This window comes from Mixophyes fleayi, chromosome 1 (genome assembly GCF_038048845.1).
Source record: "Mixophyes fleayi isolate aMixFle1 chromosome 1, aMixFle1.hap1, whole genome shotgun sequence".
NCBI lineage: Eukaryota > Metazoa > Chordata > Amphibia > Anura > Limnodynastidae > Mixophyes > Mixophyes fleayi.
The window spans coordinates 87,839,030-87,856,587 of NC_134402.1; the positions used below are offsets into that span (position 1 = coordinate 87,839,030).

General features: G+C 42.7%; 1 protein-coding gene across 3 annotated transcripts in view; it reads left to right on the top strand.

Moving 5' to 3' along the window:
• Positions 1–17,558, top strand: part of NEK1 (NIMA related kinase 1) — a 112,530-nt gene that overhangs the window by 36,294 nt on the left and 58,678 nt on the right. For all 3 annotated transcript variants that reach the window (XM_075197774.1, XM_075197769.1, XM_075197778.1), the window contains exon 17: positions 11,423–11,525. In XM_075197774.1, the coding sequence (XP_075053875.1) occupies positions 11,423–11,525 (103 nt within the window). The remainder of the gene's footprint in view (positions 1–11,422; positions 11,526–17,558) is intronic.

The following is a 17,558-nucleotide window of genomic DNA, read 5'->3' on the forward strand; positions in this document are numbered from 1 at the left end:
TCCCTAAAACTTAGATTAAAAGTACACTTATTTGTTAGCCATATAATTTTTAATGGCAAGTTGATTACATTCTAGTTCTCTGAAATTAGTTTACATATGTAAAATTTACTATTTATTGAAAAGCGTTTACTGTTTTAAATTTGTGACTTTTGTCTAGTTTTCTCTATTAATAGATTAATTAACAGCTATTTATATATTGCCCCTAATTCTGCAGCTCTGTACAGAGAATTCACTCATCAGTCCCTGCCCCATTGGAACTATTAAAGTAATTTTATAGTTTTCAAATAAGCATTGCCCAATCAATTGTATGTGTTTCCAAAGCACAAAGTGATTTATTTTAGCAGATGTAAATAGTCAACAATTCAATACATTATTATATTATGATACAGTACGGTACAGCCAATACCAAAAGATAAATACATACATACCGCTGCAATCGCTGCGCTTCCATGGGTCCCAATGGAACAGTATATCTGTTAGATAACTGTGGTCAGAGTAGACTGGCTGGCAGCTTCAGCTGTGATCATATATACTCATTCAGTGTTACAGAGAACAATGCAAATGACGTAGCTTGCTTCTATAGGTCCAGACAAAGGGTGTCTCCAGGGCAAACAGGTCATAGGCTGATTCAATCTAAGGTGGGGGTCGTCCCTCTAGGGGGTCTGCTCCTTTCATGGCCAGCATCATACAAAGGTTCATTCCCTAATATCAATAACTAAAGTATGCAATGTGCGATCTCTTCGCCGACTGCACCGGACAGCTGCTGATGAATAGGGTTTCAGTATGATACCAGACATGCCACCTTTCCCACAACCTGAACCATATATATCACTGAAGTGCACATATAATCTTATTATATAAACTAATAATAAACTAAATGCTATCTGCTCATAAATTACAGTGTAATGGAACCAATATGAATTATATAAATAACTAAATATTGTAATACGAGTGCGTGCGTATTTTACCGTGCGATCGCATCACGCTGTGTTAGGTGACGTACGGATCTGTGTTACGTGGCGTACGCATTGCGATCGCACGGCAAAACAATATTAACCAATATACTTTCGTTCATCCAATTATACGACTTCGACAGTTCCACCCTTTGATAGTATAATAAACTATCACCTTAAAGATGTTATATGCAGGACCTCAGTACCACGTTTCATTGTTATGTAATACAAGTCCCCCTTGGTGTATGACCACACTGTTTGTAGATCTAAACAAGTTATCATAAGAGAGAGTCTTAATCCTCTAAACGACTTCTTCTTTTACTATAAACCGTACACTTCTGGAGCTTGGAGATAACCTTTTGTGTGCCCTTCAAGGGTGCACTAAAACACTTAATACATTATTTGGAAAGGTACAAGGTGCAATAGAACATGTATCGGCTATACAGAATTCTCTACTATAGTTCTTCAAGTTTAATAGGTTCATCTGTCCAACGCATGTCTTTAAGCTGAGAATACATTTAAACACTTCATGTTCATCGATAGCATCATCCTATGTCTATCAATAATGTCATATACAATCTCCTTCAGCTTGCGTTAATATAAACACTTCTAATAATGTCATCAGTTATTCTCATCAACACTTGTGGGCGGGCTATTGTCTGTTCATTCTTCCCAGTCTCCCGATACTCAGATTTAACAGTGATCGGCTTGCAAAGCATTGGGAGACTTCAGACTAAGGGACCTAGGTGTCGTACTTTTTTCCCTAGTGACCTCCCACCCATAGTTCGGGTACCTCAAGAATATTTAGTGGGAAGAGAGCTAATCCTACTTGATATAATCACTGAGGCACGTGTGAGCACGCCCAGCACTTTGTTTTGGTCTAAAACCTTACCCTCCCAAGAATGATAATCATTCTCAAGGATGCCTGCTCAAGTCCGAATATTACTGGACTGGCATCGCTGGGTGTATCTCTTTTCTAACCATGGGGTCGCCGTACTTACAGATGTAATGCTACTCAGACAATAGCCCCTCGCACTTTCTCCAAGCTCCAGGGTTTCCAAATTTTCCTTTACCTCTGAATTGAATAGAGTAATTTGCTGGACCGATTATGCTACTAACTTCTCCTTCCTCCCCAATACCTCCTTATCATTACCTGTCACCTGCTAATAATCAAAAGAATTAACCGTCCTGAGAAGAGAATGAAATGAGAGAACACAAAACAGGAAAAAATACAACTTCATGCTGGACAACAGTCTTAGCCTTTGGCTCAGGTGCTACTAACTGCATTCGAGGCCTTCCAGAATAGACTCATGAGTGCCCTTGGACCCTTCTTTGAGTGTTGGCCCTTCTGCAGTGGGTGGAATGGGCACCAGTGTGTCTCTGCTACCCTTGAAGCCGTGATGCTGGTAGCCTACACCTGGTACCTGTCTGTCAAAGAACCTGTGCCAAAGAAATTATTGCTCCACAACTTACTCTCCCGATCCAACATCCTGACAGTTAGTGTGACTTTTCAGGAAACAGTGTTTTGGACGTTCTTGGTTACTGTCTCACTATTTACCTTCTCTCAAGGTCTAACCTAGCCTCGCAGTTACAATCTCATCTCACGAGGGGTCAAGAACATTTCAAAAACTGACAGGTTAGGAGTCTGCCCACGAGTGATTTTTTTTGCTAGCGGGAAAGGACTAGTGGCCGAAGCTATCAGTCACTTCAATCAAGTTCCAACTCTTATTCTATTCAATTCGTTCTACCGAGTACCGTTACTTTATGTTCACACTGGTTTATGGCTAATTAAAAGTATGTGATTTGTTACCACTACTCATACATTATACATCTGTTATTAATAACATGAATACCCCTATCATCTATTATACCTCTAGGACTATCACATTTAATAACAAAAGCTTTGAGTATGACACAGTAATACATTAGACACATTTCAATATACCTTTACCCAGACATATTTCATTAGTACACCAGTGTATACTTGAGGATCCTGCATGGTGGTAATTGGATGACGTGTATTTGTTTTACCTGGAGGAAAACCCATCAGCAGGAGGGATATGGGATGGCTCTATTGGTCTACCTTGTCCATCTTTCCAGAGTCCACCAGACTCCTCACCACATCTCTTCACCTTCCAGACAGTTTATTCCTCAGGTAACACAAATCTTCATATATTCACCAATGTGTGTGTGTGTGTGTGTTCACCTTTTAAAACTAAAACAAAACATAGATTTGTTAGCTGTCACATAAAACCCTGCTGTCTATTTGACAGCTATGTTCGCCCTGGTGTGACAGCCATGTATGGTTGTGTGTGTAAGTGTGGACTAGCAGCTACTTCAGTTGGTAACTGTGTCACTGTATAAAGTCCTCTATGTAGTGTCCTAATCATGTGCTGGTATTGCTATAAAACGATTTCTCAGTCACCTCAACATCGCCCTCTAGACTAGAAAAATGCTGAAGACCAATGTATATCAATCGATTTTCCCTCTGCCAACTCACATGTCATTCTCAGTACCTCACATTCAGCTACTTGACTAAGTGAGAAGGACACAGGGGTCTATTTCTATAACACTTTCTTCAAATATAACAGTATCTAGTACATGTCTGTCTAACAGTGAAAAAATATAAAACATGAAAATTCTACATTTTCTAGGGTTTCACATTATGTCGTATCTTGTGGTAAAAATTCTACTCCAATGTTCTATACAGAGATGCTTATCTGTATGCTAACCTCCAGCAATCTCCTATCCACCCTTTGTGCATCCATATAAAGGCACATTTTTGTACAGGAGGCACGAACCTCAAAAAAACAAAAAAACAAAACAGATATGCAATCTATAACACATGAATCGTATTTCCACAACAGAGCCTTTCTGCTTAAAATCAGCAGTTTCTATACACATGAAAACAAAACCCCTGACTGTTTCTGTGACTCATGTCAATCTAGTGTGTGTATCTCTGAATTTATCTTATGTAAAAAAAAAAATATGTCTTAGCCCCATTGTTGAGACTGTGTCTGATTTTATCAGAGAGAGAGAGACACTAGCATTTGTGTAAAGAATGAGAAATAAGAAAGCAATGAATAATGGGAATACAAAGATTTGAATACAAACATACATGTAGAAAGGGAGATTTTACAACACAAATGACAGCTTGATTGGACTCTATGGGAAAATGGCTGTATTCATTCCACTGCTCCCCTTAGCTATTTGCTAACTATGACCCCTCCCCATACTTGACTAGGGGGTCTTAACCGTGCAATCCAGTGTCGTCCGTCATTTGTTCATTAAGAACTCTGTATCTCATTGACTACATACCTTTTCAACGGACTTTCCTAACTTATGATAGAGAAATGTAAAAATTAACTGTTGATGACTCCTCTAAGATACATAAAACGATATTTTGGAGCAAAGTATGTATATACTTCATTGTTGGATAATGATTCCCAGGCAAACAAATTATCATGAGACACTGCAGCTTAAAACAAAGAGTGTTCCAATTGTCTATTGTTAATTAGTCTTTCAAGAGTAATTCTTCTATTTCTCTATCTCACCCCTTTTAAACACTAAGTCTATATATCTTTTGTGTACCCTTTATCTGTAAGAGGGAAACAAGATAGTTATCTCAAAACAGCAAACAAAACAAACATTTTCATTCTTTACCATCAGCCAGCGATTTAGGAAAACAAACAAGTGACAACATAAAGCAAACAAACAAAATCAACAAAGATTACCTTTTAAATAAGTTTCTTTCTACATTTTGCACCTTAATACTTACCACAGATTAACTCTAGAGTCGGCTATATTTCTCCCCCAGAATATTAGTTGTTACAGAGTGTGCAATCAATTGTAGGGGAACCTCTGAGAGAAGTGTACACCTCCTTTGTGGATGTCTATGTGATTTCCAACCCAGGTATCCATTCTTCTCTCTACACAGTTCCTACTCATGTGTCCCTTCTTACGGCAGTAGAAGCACGTCCCTGTCATGTCTGCACAATGTTTTGCTAGGTGTCCTATTTTATTGCATTGAAAACACTTCCTCAACTCATGTTGTTTCTTTTGCTTTTTATAATCTCTCCTAATGTGTCCTTCTTCTCTGCAATTGTAACATCTCACTATTCTGGGTTTCCTGTTATGTGGGTTGTATGCTGGTGGTCGTGTGTGCAGTCCCTCTAGTGCTGGGATACTTACCATCATTACCCTATCACTTAGTTATAGGACATGGTAAAAGGTATAAATAAACAGAAAAAGACACTGACTCCCTGAGAGCACTTACAGTAATTCCTTTCCGTTTGGTAATGAAGTTTGCACCCTTCTTTTCAAGTTTTCCCTAAGGCCATCCATTAGAACTGAAACAGCAACCTCCCTGTAGGGTACACTATCTTTTATGTCTGATACCCCAGTATATTTGGCCATCGCTATTAGAGCCCTGCAAAAATAGTCTGTTGCATTTTCACTATCTATTTGCTTGATAGTAAAAATTTTACTCCAGTCCACTATCACTGGAAAATATATGGCCAACCGTGTGATTATTTGTCTAATATATTCCTGATTATCATCCTCGGTTAAGGATTCCTCCTCCTCCAACATACAGTCCTTAATGAACTTTTGTATATCAGTATTGAGGGGAAGACAGGTCTTTAATAATACTCGCCAATCGTTATTAGTTGGCTCGTACACATTACCATAATATCTAATAAACTTCTGACATTTGGTCAAATCTTTCCTAGGATCAGGGAAATCGGACAAAATTGTGAAAATGTTTCAGACCTAGTGCATGTATCATGCTTTGCTACATGTTTTAAGGGAACATCACCATCTCTGTCCACTTTCCCATTGGGAACTGCTGTTGTGCAGACAGGATGCAAGTCTACCAAATCACTATAACTAGTTGCTGAAATTGCTGCTGCAGTACAATGGATGTCTCCCCCTGTGTTAACCTTTACATTATTCTCACCATTTTCAGCCGCTGCCTCTGCTGGTGGGATCGTTCCTTTTCTTTTTCCTGAAACATTACTTTTAACATTACTTAAAACAACATACAAGTTACTAGTTACAGTTTTTACATTTTTGGTATTGGCTGTAATATCCGCCCCGACCGAATTTGACGGAGGCGTGTTTGCGCTCAGTTCGCCACGCCACTGCACACTTCCGGAATACTTGTTTCCGGTACGCTTACTTCCGCTGACCACGCGCTCCCGTGCCACGTGTATCCTTCTTGTTGCCACAATTTTAAACAGTCATCATGTTCAATTCTCGTTTGTTGATTTAATCAACCGCACTTTATCTCTAACATTATTTAACACCTCTGAGTCAAGACTACCTATGTTTGGGAAAGGTTTCACACACTCCCGGGTCATCTTGACCCATTTGTCGCAGTATGCCGTTGCATACGCACCGTATTTATTATACATAACATACTTCGCCGAACCAACCGGCCATTCATTAGGCAGCACAACATGAACTATCTCTAGCGTTTGCTTCGCATCCATTGTGAACACAACCTATTTCTCAACGCTACACAAAAAGACTTTTACCTGTTCTCCTTTCAAACAGAACCTACTAGAGATTTTTTTATTCGTGGACGTTTTCAACAGGCACGTCCCCTTAAAAATATCAATGCCTTTCCTAGTTTGAGTACTTTACCACTGTTAGCAACCAATATCAATCAAGAATATCAGTGGTTGCAGCGTATTTCCTCCCACATCTCCCAAGTCGCAATCACGGCTGCACTAAATCAACCATGCAGTCCGATCGCACCGCTTACGGATACTAACTATCAGTAAGCTTTGCGATTAATATTTGGGAATGCCGCAAAAACCTGTTATTTTCGCTTCGAGTATGCCATGCATACTCTGTGGTGTCTCTTTATCACCTGCTCTTATTAGAACAGAACACCACTCACACAAAGGTTTCTTTATATCCTGTTCTGTTTCCAGAACAGAACCTTTGTTGTCAGGTCACCTTTTTTACCATGCCCTGTCAGACACACCTGAACCAAAGCGCTATCAATTTTAAATCGTTCCACACTGCCCTCCCAATACTCAATCACGGCCTTGCCATGCAGTCCAACCGCACTGCTCAGAGATACTAGTTATCTGTGAACATCGTGATTAGTATTAGGCACACGTGTAAAAACCTATAGTTACCAGTATATTTTTGCCTTTATGTATTCATTCACATACACACACATAACCTTTTGTTTTCTGTACAGAAAATAAATTTCCCAAACAATGGCACTATCTTTTCAGAGATTTTACCAAGTGATTACACTATGCATAGATAACAGACTATGATCATGACTGTTTACACACGTGGCAACAATACCGGAAGTTCATACACGCTAAACAGGAAGCACACATACACTAGGCAATGCAGTACCCTTTAAAACGCAAAACGACAATAAAAAGAAACATTTTTCTTTCTTGTCCCTAGATTCAAATTAGCGTTCCTTCAGTCTATGCAACAACGGACATTCGGTTTCGCAACACCAAGTGAACCACAGGTCTTAAACACATTGCGTTTTTTCCTGTTATGCGACGCGTCCGTCAATCCACCCTTTGTTGAGGAACCGAATGCCGTGATCGTTGCATACCTGCCGATAACGTAACTCCTAAACTCGCGAGCCCCCAAATTATTAAAGTAATTTTATAGTTTTCAAATAAGCATTGCCCAATCAATTGTATGTGTTTCCAAAGCACAAAGTGATTTATTTTAGCAGATGTAAATAGTCAACAATTCAATACATTATTATATTATGATACAGTACGGTACAGCCAATACCAAAAGATAAATACATACATACCGCTGCAATCGATGCGCTTCCATGGGTCCCAATGGAACAGTGTATCTGTTAGATAACTGTGGTCAGAGTAGACTGGCTGGCAGCTGCAGCTGTGATCATATATATTCATTCAGTGTTACAGAGAACAATGCAAATGACGTAGCTTGCTTCTATAGGTCCAGACAAAGGGTGTCTCCAGGGCAAACAGGTCATAGGCTGATTCAATCTAAGGTGGGGGTCGTCCCTCTAGGGGGTCTGCTCCTTTCATGGCCAGCATCATACAAAGGTTCATTCCCTAATATCAATAACTAAAGTATGCAATGTGCGATCTCTTCGCCGACTGCACCGACAGCTGCTGATGAATAGGGTTTCAGTATGATACCAGACATGCCACCTTTCCCACAACCTGAACCATATAGATCACTGAAGTGCACATATAATCTTATTATATAAACTAATAATAAACTAAATGCTATCTGCTCATAAATTACAGTGTAATGGAACCAATATGAATATGAATTATATAAATAACTAAATGTTGTAATGCGAGTGTGTGCGTATTTTACCGTGCGATCGCACCACGCGCTGTGTTAGGTGACGTATGGATCTGTGTTACATGGCGTATGCATTGCGATTGCACGGCAAAACAATATTAACCAATATACTTTCGTTCATCCAATTATACGACTTCGACAGAACACACACCGAGAGAGACTAAGGTCAATTTAATAGCAGCCAGTTATCTGTTTTTGAAGTGTGAGAGGAAACCCACACAAACATGGGGAGATTATTCAAACTCCACACAACTAAGGCCAAGGTCGGGAATCAAACTCATGACCCCAGTGGTGAGACAGAAGTGCTAACCACTAAGCCACCGTGATGCCCATTAGGCTATATATTTTAATACTTGCAAATGCGTACATGTTCTGTAGAAAAATAAATATATGTAAAATGAAATATGAAAATGGTCCTTGTCATGGAGGTTTAGACAGCTTCCATTCTTGAAGGGATAAAGTTTTTTTTTTTTAAACTCTTTATTTGTGCAAAAAACAGAAGTTCCACATAGCAGATAATAAAAAAAGAAAAACATTTGAACATAAGGGCCAAAACATGTCAATTGAGAAATGAAAAAAAAAAGGCAAATGACATATTGTTACTGCTTTTTTTAGGTTTAGGAATTTGTGTAAGTTAACCCATGGAAAGGAGATAGGCTGACCCAGCCAAGGATGTTGGAAGACTCAACTGCCCTGGAACTCTGTCGATGCTGTTTTTATTTTTTAGAGAGAGAAATAGAGGAGAGAAAGAGGAGGGGGGGGAGGTGGGGATGGGGGTCAGGACCTGGTAAGAGCTTCTGAATAAAATAGCCTTTTAAGTAGCGGGCATATTTGCTTGATGAAAGGAGTACCAAAAGTTCCACACCTTATTGAAATTTATAATTTTGTCATGGAGAAGGCTGGTGATGTATTCCATAGAGGCCATGTACCACACACGAGAGACTACACTTTGGAGGCTGGGTGAATGGAGGGACTTCCATTCCTTCTCTATCTGGAGGCGAGTAGCAGCACAAATGTGTTGAACAAGTCTATCTGCCTGTTTAGTTAGGCCTTTGACCCGGGAGCATATCAGCATAACCATTGGGTCAGGTAACACCTCAACGTCTAAGATTCTTGTCATTCGGTCAGCCACCTGGGACCACAAATTTGAAACACTAGGGCATGTCCACCATATGTGGTAGAATGAGCCGACCTCCCCACAACCTCTCCAACATGAGTCTGAAGTGCCAGGATATATTATATGAAGCTTTGAAGGCACTAGATACCATCTTGTATATACTTTAAATGTGTTTTCTTGTATTGAGGTGTTAATGGAGATTTTGGAGATTCTCACCCTTAGCCGGGACCATCCCTCCTGATCCAGAACTCTACCAGTATCCCGAAGCCATGCCGCCTCAAACGAGGGATAAAGTTGTTTTTTTTTTTTTTAATTAGAATTACCTTTATTTTTAGACTATAAGAGCGAAAACTGCAGCATCTGGAAAATCACTCACTGGACGAACATACAAACTCCACACATTTTAATGAAATAAAATTGAACTCCTTATTGAAAAACTTATTCTAAAATATCCTTTGGACAACTGTTTTCATTTAAAATGGTCATTATCATATGATGATGAAAAGGTTAGTTTTGATAAGATTCCGGTGTTATATGACCATTTCATGACATAACTGTTTATTGTAAGTAACAACATGGATAGTTGTGTCCAGAGCCGTAACTTAGAATTCCAGCGCCCGGGATGAGAAAGACAAATGCCGCCCCCCTAGCCCTCAATTTTAACCAAATTAACCTTAAATAATCCTAAATTGCACCCCCCTTCAGCATTGCACCCTGGGCGGTCGCCCCTGTCGCACAGCCCTAGTTACGGCCCTGGTTGTGTCACAAGATTTCTGGAATTAATTCACTATTAAAGTTGGTAAAAGCTGCATTACCAGCTAGTCCACCATAACTTTTAAATTCACCACTCTAAAATAACTGTGGAGTGTTTTTCTCCATGATTTGATCTTCTGATTGGTCCTTCACTCACACAGCGTCACACTGCTCCGGGTTTTGTCCAGGACATTGAGGCAAATTATGGAACACCAGGAAGCAGCTGCGCGTAGCAGAATTATAAGTGAATACAATGGACCCCATTTGCAAAGCGCAGTGGATGACCACTGCCATTTGCCTTGGTTTTGCACCAAGCGCCTAATTTGCATCCACAAACTAGAAGTGCGCCTGTATTTGAGACAGAAGAATCTAAAAAAAGGTGTAGTGTGCAAAAATGTAAATGTCATATCAAAGTACAACCAACTTGTGTTTAATTTCTCTCCTAAAATGCTGCTCGGTGTATCCTCATTTGAAGCTTTAATTAATCCTGAGAATGAGAGGACATCAGGACTACCTTTATTACATGTGGCACTGTTGTGTTTCTGAAACCGTTTTTACCGGGGGTAAAGTGCATATTCTTTCCCATCAAATTATTAGATGAGATTCCGTGGGATATATTTACTAAACTGCGGGTTTGAAAAAGTGGAGATGTTGCCTACAGCAGCCAATCAGATTATAGTTATCATTTATTTAGTAAATTCTACAAAATGACAGCTAGATTCTGATTGGTTGCTATAGGCAACATCTCCACTTTTTCAAACCCACAGTAAATATACCCCCGTGTGTGTAGTGAACATAGCTGTACATCCTTTGGCAAAGCAAGGATATGTGGCACGCAGCACCACCTAAGCCAATGTTTGGCCTGCATTGTGCCCATCTTACGCTTCATAAAGTACCGCCTATAAATAAAATGACACTATTCCATGTAGGGAAAATGCATTTTTGAAACATTGCGCAGTCATTTTATTATTTTACCCTGACATTACTGAACACATTTTAGATCTGTCATTTAATTGTTTATCCACTCTTACTTATGTTTGCTCAATGTTCTATGCACTCATTCATGCTTGGCAATTCAAAAGAATAATGTCTCATGCATGGCAGTACCAAACAAAGAATATAGGAATGGCAATTTTATTTCCGATTCTACAAAGTAAATATATATACATATTATGTTAAATATAAGTCATATTTTTAATGTTAACGTATTACTACATGTCTAACATGGTGTATCTAGCATTGTCATTACTCTGTGTTACAGACACCGGGGACATGGAGCTGCTGAAAGAGCTAGACAGGTTGAGGAATTCTGGCAGAGGAAGCAAGAAGCTATGCAAAACAAAGCGCGTGCAGAGGGACACATGGTATGGAATTTGCCTAATGCATGTTTTAAAGTGATTTTATGTAAAGAGAATCTGTCGCTTTTAAGAACGTTACATTTCTATATATAGTGCCAAGTGCATTAATTAAGTGTGAAAGAACTGAGTAAAGCATAAAAACAGAGTTCCCTGTATGCAAATGTGGGGCCACTGCTTGAGTGATGCGTGTTGCTCAAATTGCTTTATCCTCACTCATGGGCTGCTGAATTGTTGCGTCACTGCTCCCCTGCCTTGTCAGGATAGATTGATATGCTGGGAAACTCTCACGTTACGTCACTGCAGTGGCATACAAGCTCAGTGAGTGGTGGGAGCATATAAAACTTTTTTGTATTTCTGTTTCATCCAGTCTGGGGGACACTGCTTTACCATGGGTTGTGGAGGGGAGCTGGGGGTTGGCACCTAACTAGGTAACTTTAGTGCTGCTGATAGACCCCTCCCCTCTACAATCCCCCTGCCTCTTCCTGTACAATCCAGTTTTTTTTAGGTGCCCTGGAGTTGGGCAGCCTTTTTGCTTAGTGCTTAGTTTAATGTTAAGAAATTTAATTTTTTTCTTTTACTTTTTTTCAGGTGGCAGCGCTGGAGTGTGTTCTAATATAGAGAACACACTCACAGCTTGGCAGCGCAGGCATTCCCCTGTCAGCAGAGAGCCAGCGGTTCTCACTGACAGGGACTGAAGTACAAAGTGCCTGATTGAAGGGAGTGACAAGCGGTCTCATGGACCGCTGCACTCCCATAGCCTCCCCGTTAAACGGCGCTGCCATTACAGGCATAGAGTGCCGGTTATCGGATAATGAAAATGGCGGCGGCCATCTTGGATTTCGGCAGCAGCGCCGAGGAGAAGGCGGCAAAACCAAGATTCCCCCCTCAGACATAGGAGGGGGGCGTCGGAAAGTACCGCTGCGGAGACCTCTGTCCTGGGAAGAGGAACTAATAGAGGTCTCCACAAATCTGCCACCAAAAGCCGTTTTTTCCTATGGATTTTCAAGCAGGAACATCGGCATCAGGGAAGAGGGGGGAGCTAAAAAACATAGAGTTCCCCCCCCTTCTTACAGAGAAAGAGAGAGATGGACTGTCCCAGGGTTCTGGCGCCAAAGCAGAAGCCCGGGAACAGGAACAGAGCTGAGGGAGAGCACAGACTGCTGTTGGACTTCTCCCTGTCTTGGTGGCCCTTGGGCTAAGTACAAGCTTATTTAAACACATATTTGTTGTTTTATTACTGGCTTAGCAGGTTTACATTATAGTCTCCTGCTAGCCTAAAATATTTATGGTGTTTAAAATATTCAAGTACAACTTTTTCAGAGACATTAGTTGATTACTTGTAATTTACTCTGTTCTTTTAATATTTTACTCTCTCTCTCTCTCTCTCTCTCTCTCTTCCTTTATCTCTATCTGTATATTCAGCTAGATTGATTTTGTGTGATTGGTTCTTTATATAAAATGACAGATAAGGGAAAGGGCCCTATGGCAAAATATTTCACATGTTCTAAATGTCATGTTAAATTACCTTGTGGGCAGAAGGACCCTTTGGCGCTCTGCGCTGCATGCGAAGCAGGGGCCCCCTCTGTGCAAAGCCAGCAGGTTACAGCCCCTTCGTCTGAGGAACCGGCCTGGGTAACCTCCCTAACACAGTCGGTTACCTCCCTAGCCCAAATGGTTTTTCAATCAAATCAGTTGCTATCAACTGTGGCAACTTCGGTGGCTAGCAATACTAATACGCAGTCAGTCCCCCAGGCTTACTCAGATGCCAGTGGATCGAGTTTGCCGGGAACTTCTACATCACAGGCTGACCCAGCCCCTGCTAATACAGACCCGGCTTGGTCTACAGCCTTTTTGAAGGGATTAAACAAGCTTAACCAGTTGCTAGATTCCTCTAATGCCCCGCCTGCTAAGAGAAGGAGGCTTAGAGCGGTAAATCCCCTTGTAGTCCTTTCAGATTCGGAGGAAGAGTCTGAGGAAGAGGGGGAAATCTATTCGGATGCTGACCATAGTCATTCCTCAGAGCAGGAAGTGTACCCTAGAAACCAATTTGTTAATGATTTGGTTTTAGCGGTTAGACAGGCGCTGGACTTTCCAGAGCCGGAGGAGGTTTCCCCCAGGGACAGAAGTCTGTTCAAAAAGGCCAAACAAAAATCCAACCGTTTCCCTCCTTCTGCAGAACTCGGAGAGATTGCTGAAGGGGCTTGGAAACAACCTGAGAAAAGGTTTTTCATTCCCAAAAGGTTCTCCTCTTTGTATCCTCTTCAGGAGGAAGAGGCGACTCGCTGGGAGAGTATTCCCAAGGTAGACATTCCTATTGCTCGCCTGGCTAAACATACTCTACTCCCAGCCCCGGGTTCAGCGTCTCTTCCAGACGCCAATGACCGTAAGGTAGAATCTCAGCTCAAATCAATATTTGCGGGTTCTGGCTTTAGACCCACATTTGCTTCAGCCTGGGTAGCAAAACCCATGGAAGCATGGGCAGACTAGCTGGCAGAAGCTTTACAGGACCCCGAGCTCCTTCCCCTTGCTTTGCATTTAAAGGAAGCTTCGGGGTATCTCTATGAGGCGGCCCAGAATTCAGCGGCGGTTTCCTCTGCCATTCAGGCGGCCTCCATTTCAGCAAGGAGAACACTATGGCTGAAATCCTGGGAAGGTGATGCAGAGTCAAAGCGGTCCGTTGAAACCATCCCCTTTTCTGCAGCGGGCTTATTCGGCCCGGAATTGGATACCCTCATTTCCCAGGCTACGGGGGGCAAAAGCACTTCTTTGCCAGTATACGCTAACAGAAGCCGCGCTCAGAGGAATAGCTCCTTCCGACAGCCCTTTCAAGGGACCTCCTTCCAAAGGGGTCAGTCCTTCAGAGGAAGGCAATCTAATTCCCGAGGCTCCTCCTCTAGGGGAAGATCCTCGTTTACTTCCAAGCGCCAGGCCGCTAAGACCCAGGAAAAGCCTGCGTCCTGACGACCAACCTGTTCTACAGAGGGCGCCAGTGGGAGGACGTCTGTCCCTGTTTCAGAAACAGTGGACAGCGTCTTCCCAAGATCCTTGGATTTGGAAAATCATTTCAGAGGGGTACAGAATAGACCTATTGGGCCCGGCTCCACAGCATTTCTTCCAGACCCCGCTACCTCAGGATCTTTTAAAAAGACGGGCTATACAGGATTGTGTTGCTTCTCTTTTACTCCAGCAGGTCATCTGCAGAGTGCCAGATGGGCAGAAAGGAAGGGGTTTTTATTCAAACCTGTTCCTAGTCAAGAAGCCGGACGGCTCCTTTCGGCCCATCCTAAACTTAAAGGGCCTCAATGTTCACTTAAGGGTGGACAAATTTCGGATGGAATCTCTGAGGTCAGTAATAAACGGCCTAGAGATAAATCAGTTCATGGCGTCCATAGATATAAAGGACGCTTATCTCCACATTCCCATCTGGATCCACCACCAGTCTCTCCTCAGATTCTCGGTAGGATCGGCTCACTATCAGTTTCGGGCCCTCCCCTTTGGCCTCTCAACTGCGCCAAGGGTCTTCAGGAAGATTATGTCAGTTATGGCAGCATGTCTTCACCTGCAAGGAGTTCAGGTCGTTCCTTACTTGGACGACCTACTCATCAAGGCTTCCTCAGAAGGTTGCCTGCGTTATCACCTGTCCCTCACCCAGGCAGTTCTCGAAGGCCACGGTTGGCTAATAAATTCAAAGGAATCCCAGTTGATCCCGTGTCAGCGCATGGTATTCCTGGGACTCATCATGGACACCAGGAGGCAAAGAGTGTTTCTCCCAGCAGAGAATATCTCCTCTATTCAGTCGGTAACCTCCCAGGTTTTGTCTTACCCCAGCCCCTCAATGCACTTGTGCATGAGGCTACTCGGAAAGATGGTGGCCTCTTTCGAGACCATTCCCTTCGGGTGAGCCCATTCTCGATGTTTCCAATGGGATCTGCTATCGAAGTGGTCAGGGTCACACCTACACCTGAAAAGTCAAAAGATCTCTCTATCTCAGAAAGCGAGAGAATCTCTTCAGTGGTGGATGTGTCCGCACAACATGAGCGTGGGAAAATCCTTCGCACAATGGTCATGGATCATAGCCACGACAGACGCCAGCCTGAAGGGTTGGGGGGCGGTAATCCTTCACCTCCGACTCCAGGGAATTTGGTCGCCTCAGGAATCAACTCTACCGATAAATGTTTTGGAATTGAAGGCCATTCTCTTGGCTCTCCGGGGAGCCCAGTCTTTTCTTCAGGGCCAACCGGTCAGAATTCAGTCCGACAATGCCATGGCCGTGGCATATGTCAACAGACAAGGAGGAACCAGGAGTGCAGCGGCTATGGAGATTGCAGCCCAAATATTTGTTTGGGCAGAGCAATATGTCCCAGCAATATCGGCGGTTTTCATTCCAGGAATCGAAAACTGGGAGGCGGACTATTTAAGTTGAAACCAGCTGATGCCGGGGGAGTGGTCTCTACACCCGGATGTCTTCCAGTCTCTGGTTCTCAGGTGGGGTCTTCCGGACATAGACCTCATGGCCTCCAGACACAACCGGAAGGTCCACAAGTTTTGCGTAAGGGCAAGGGATCCCTTAGCGGCGGCAGTGGACGTTTTGACGATGTCATGGGAATTCAGGTTGGGATACCTGTTTCCCCCAATTCCCATGCTTCCTCGAGTACTCAGACGAGTTCGGCAGGGCCTTCTACCAGTAATTCTAGTCGCTCCCTCTTGGCCGCGCCGAGTGTGGTACGCAGACATCATATCTATGGCGGAAGGGCTGGGGTTCCGCCTTCCGTATCGAATCGACCTGCTTCTGCAAGGTCCATTCCATTTCCAGAATGTACCTCAGCTCAATTTAACGGCATGGCTGTTGAAGCCAGCCTCTGGAAGGCTAGAGGTTTTTCGCCCAGTGTAATTCAGACTCTGATGCGAGCCAGGAAGCCTGTTTCTTCTCGTATCTATCACCGGATTTGGAAGGCCTACATTAGATGGTGCGAAAATAGGACGTTCCACTTGTCCTCCTTTCAGCTTTCCCGTCTATTAGCCTTCCTTCAAAATGGCCTGGAAGCAGGCCTTAGGCTAGGTTCCCTAAAGGTCCAGGTTTCGGCACTTTCTGTATTTTTTCATAAGAAATTAGCCAAATTGCCAGACATTAGGACTTTTTTCCAGGGAGTTTTACATATCCAACCTCCCTATGTCCCTCCTACTGCTCCATGGGATCTCAACATGGTCCTAGAGATGCTCAAGGGCCCCCCCTTTGAACCTTTGAGTAAGGCAGACCTAAAGTGGTTGACCTGGAAGGTCCTATTTCTTTTGGCTATCGCTTCGGCTCGTAGAGTTTCCGAATTAGGAGCTCTGTCCTGTAGGGAACCATATTTGGTTTTCCACGAGGACAGAGCGGTGTTAAGAACTCTCCCTTCTTTCGTACCAAAAGTAGTGTCGGCTTTTCATCTCAACCAGGAAATTGTAGTTCCGGTTTTCTCATCTTCTTCCCATACGGATCAGCAATCGATGGAAAAGTTAGATGTGGTTAGGGCTCTCCGCATTTATGTTAAGAGAACTTCCCAGATTAGACGTACAGACTCTCTATTTGTCCTTTTATGACGCTAATAAGAGAGGCTGGCCAGCCTCAAAACAGTCCATTGCAAGATGGATTACGTCTACCATCAGACAGGCTTATATAAAGGCTAGCCGTCCTGTGCCGGAGAGAATCACAGCCCATTCCACCAGATCGGTTGGGGCGTCTTGGGCAGCAAGGAATGGTGTTTCTGCGGACCAGCTTTGCAGGGCAGCCACTTGGTCCTCTGTCCATACGTTTACTAAATTTTATCAATTTAATGTGTTTGCATCAGCAGATGCAAATTTCGTCGTAATGCTTTAAGAGCGGGATTTTCAGAGTAGTCCCACCCTTTAGGGGCTGCTTTAGAACGTCCCCATGGTAAAGCAGTGTCCCCCAGACTGGATGAAAGAGAAAAGAGGATTTATGTACTTACGTTAAATCCGTTTCTCTGATTCCATCTGGGGGACACTGCAATCCCTCCCTTCTGTTATTCTTCTGTGTGC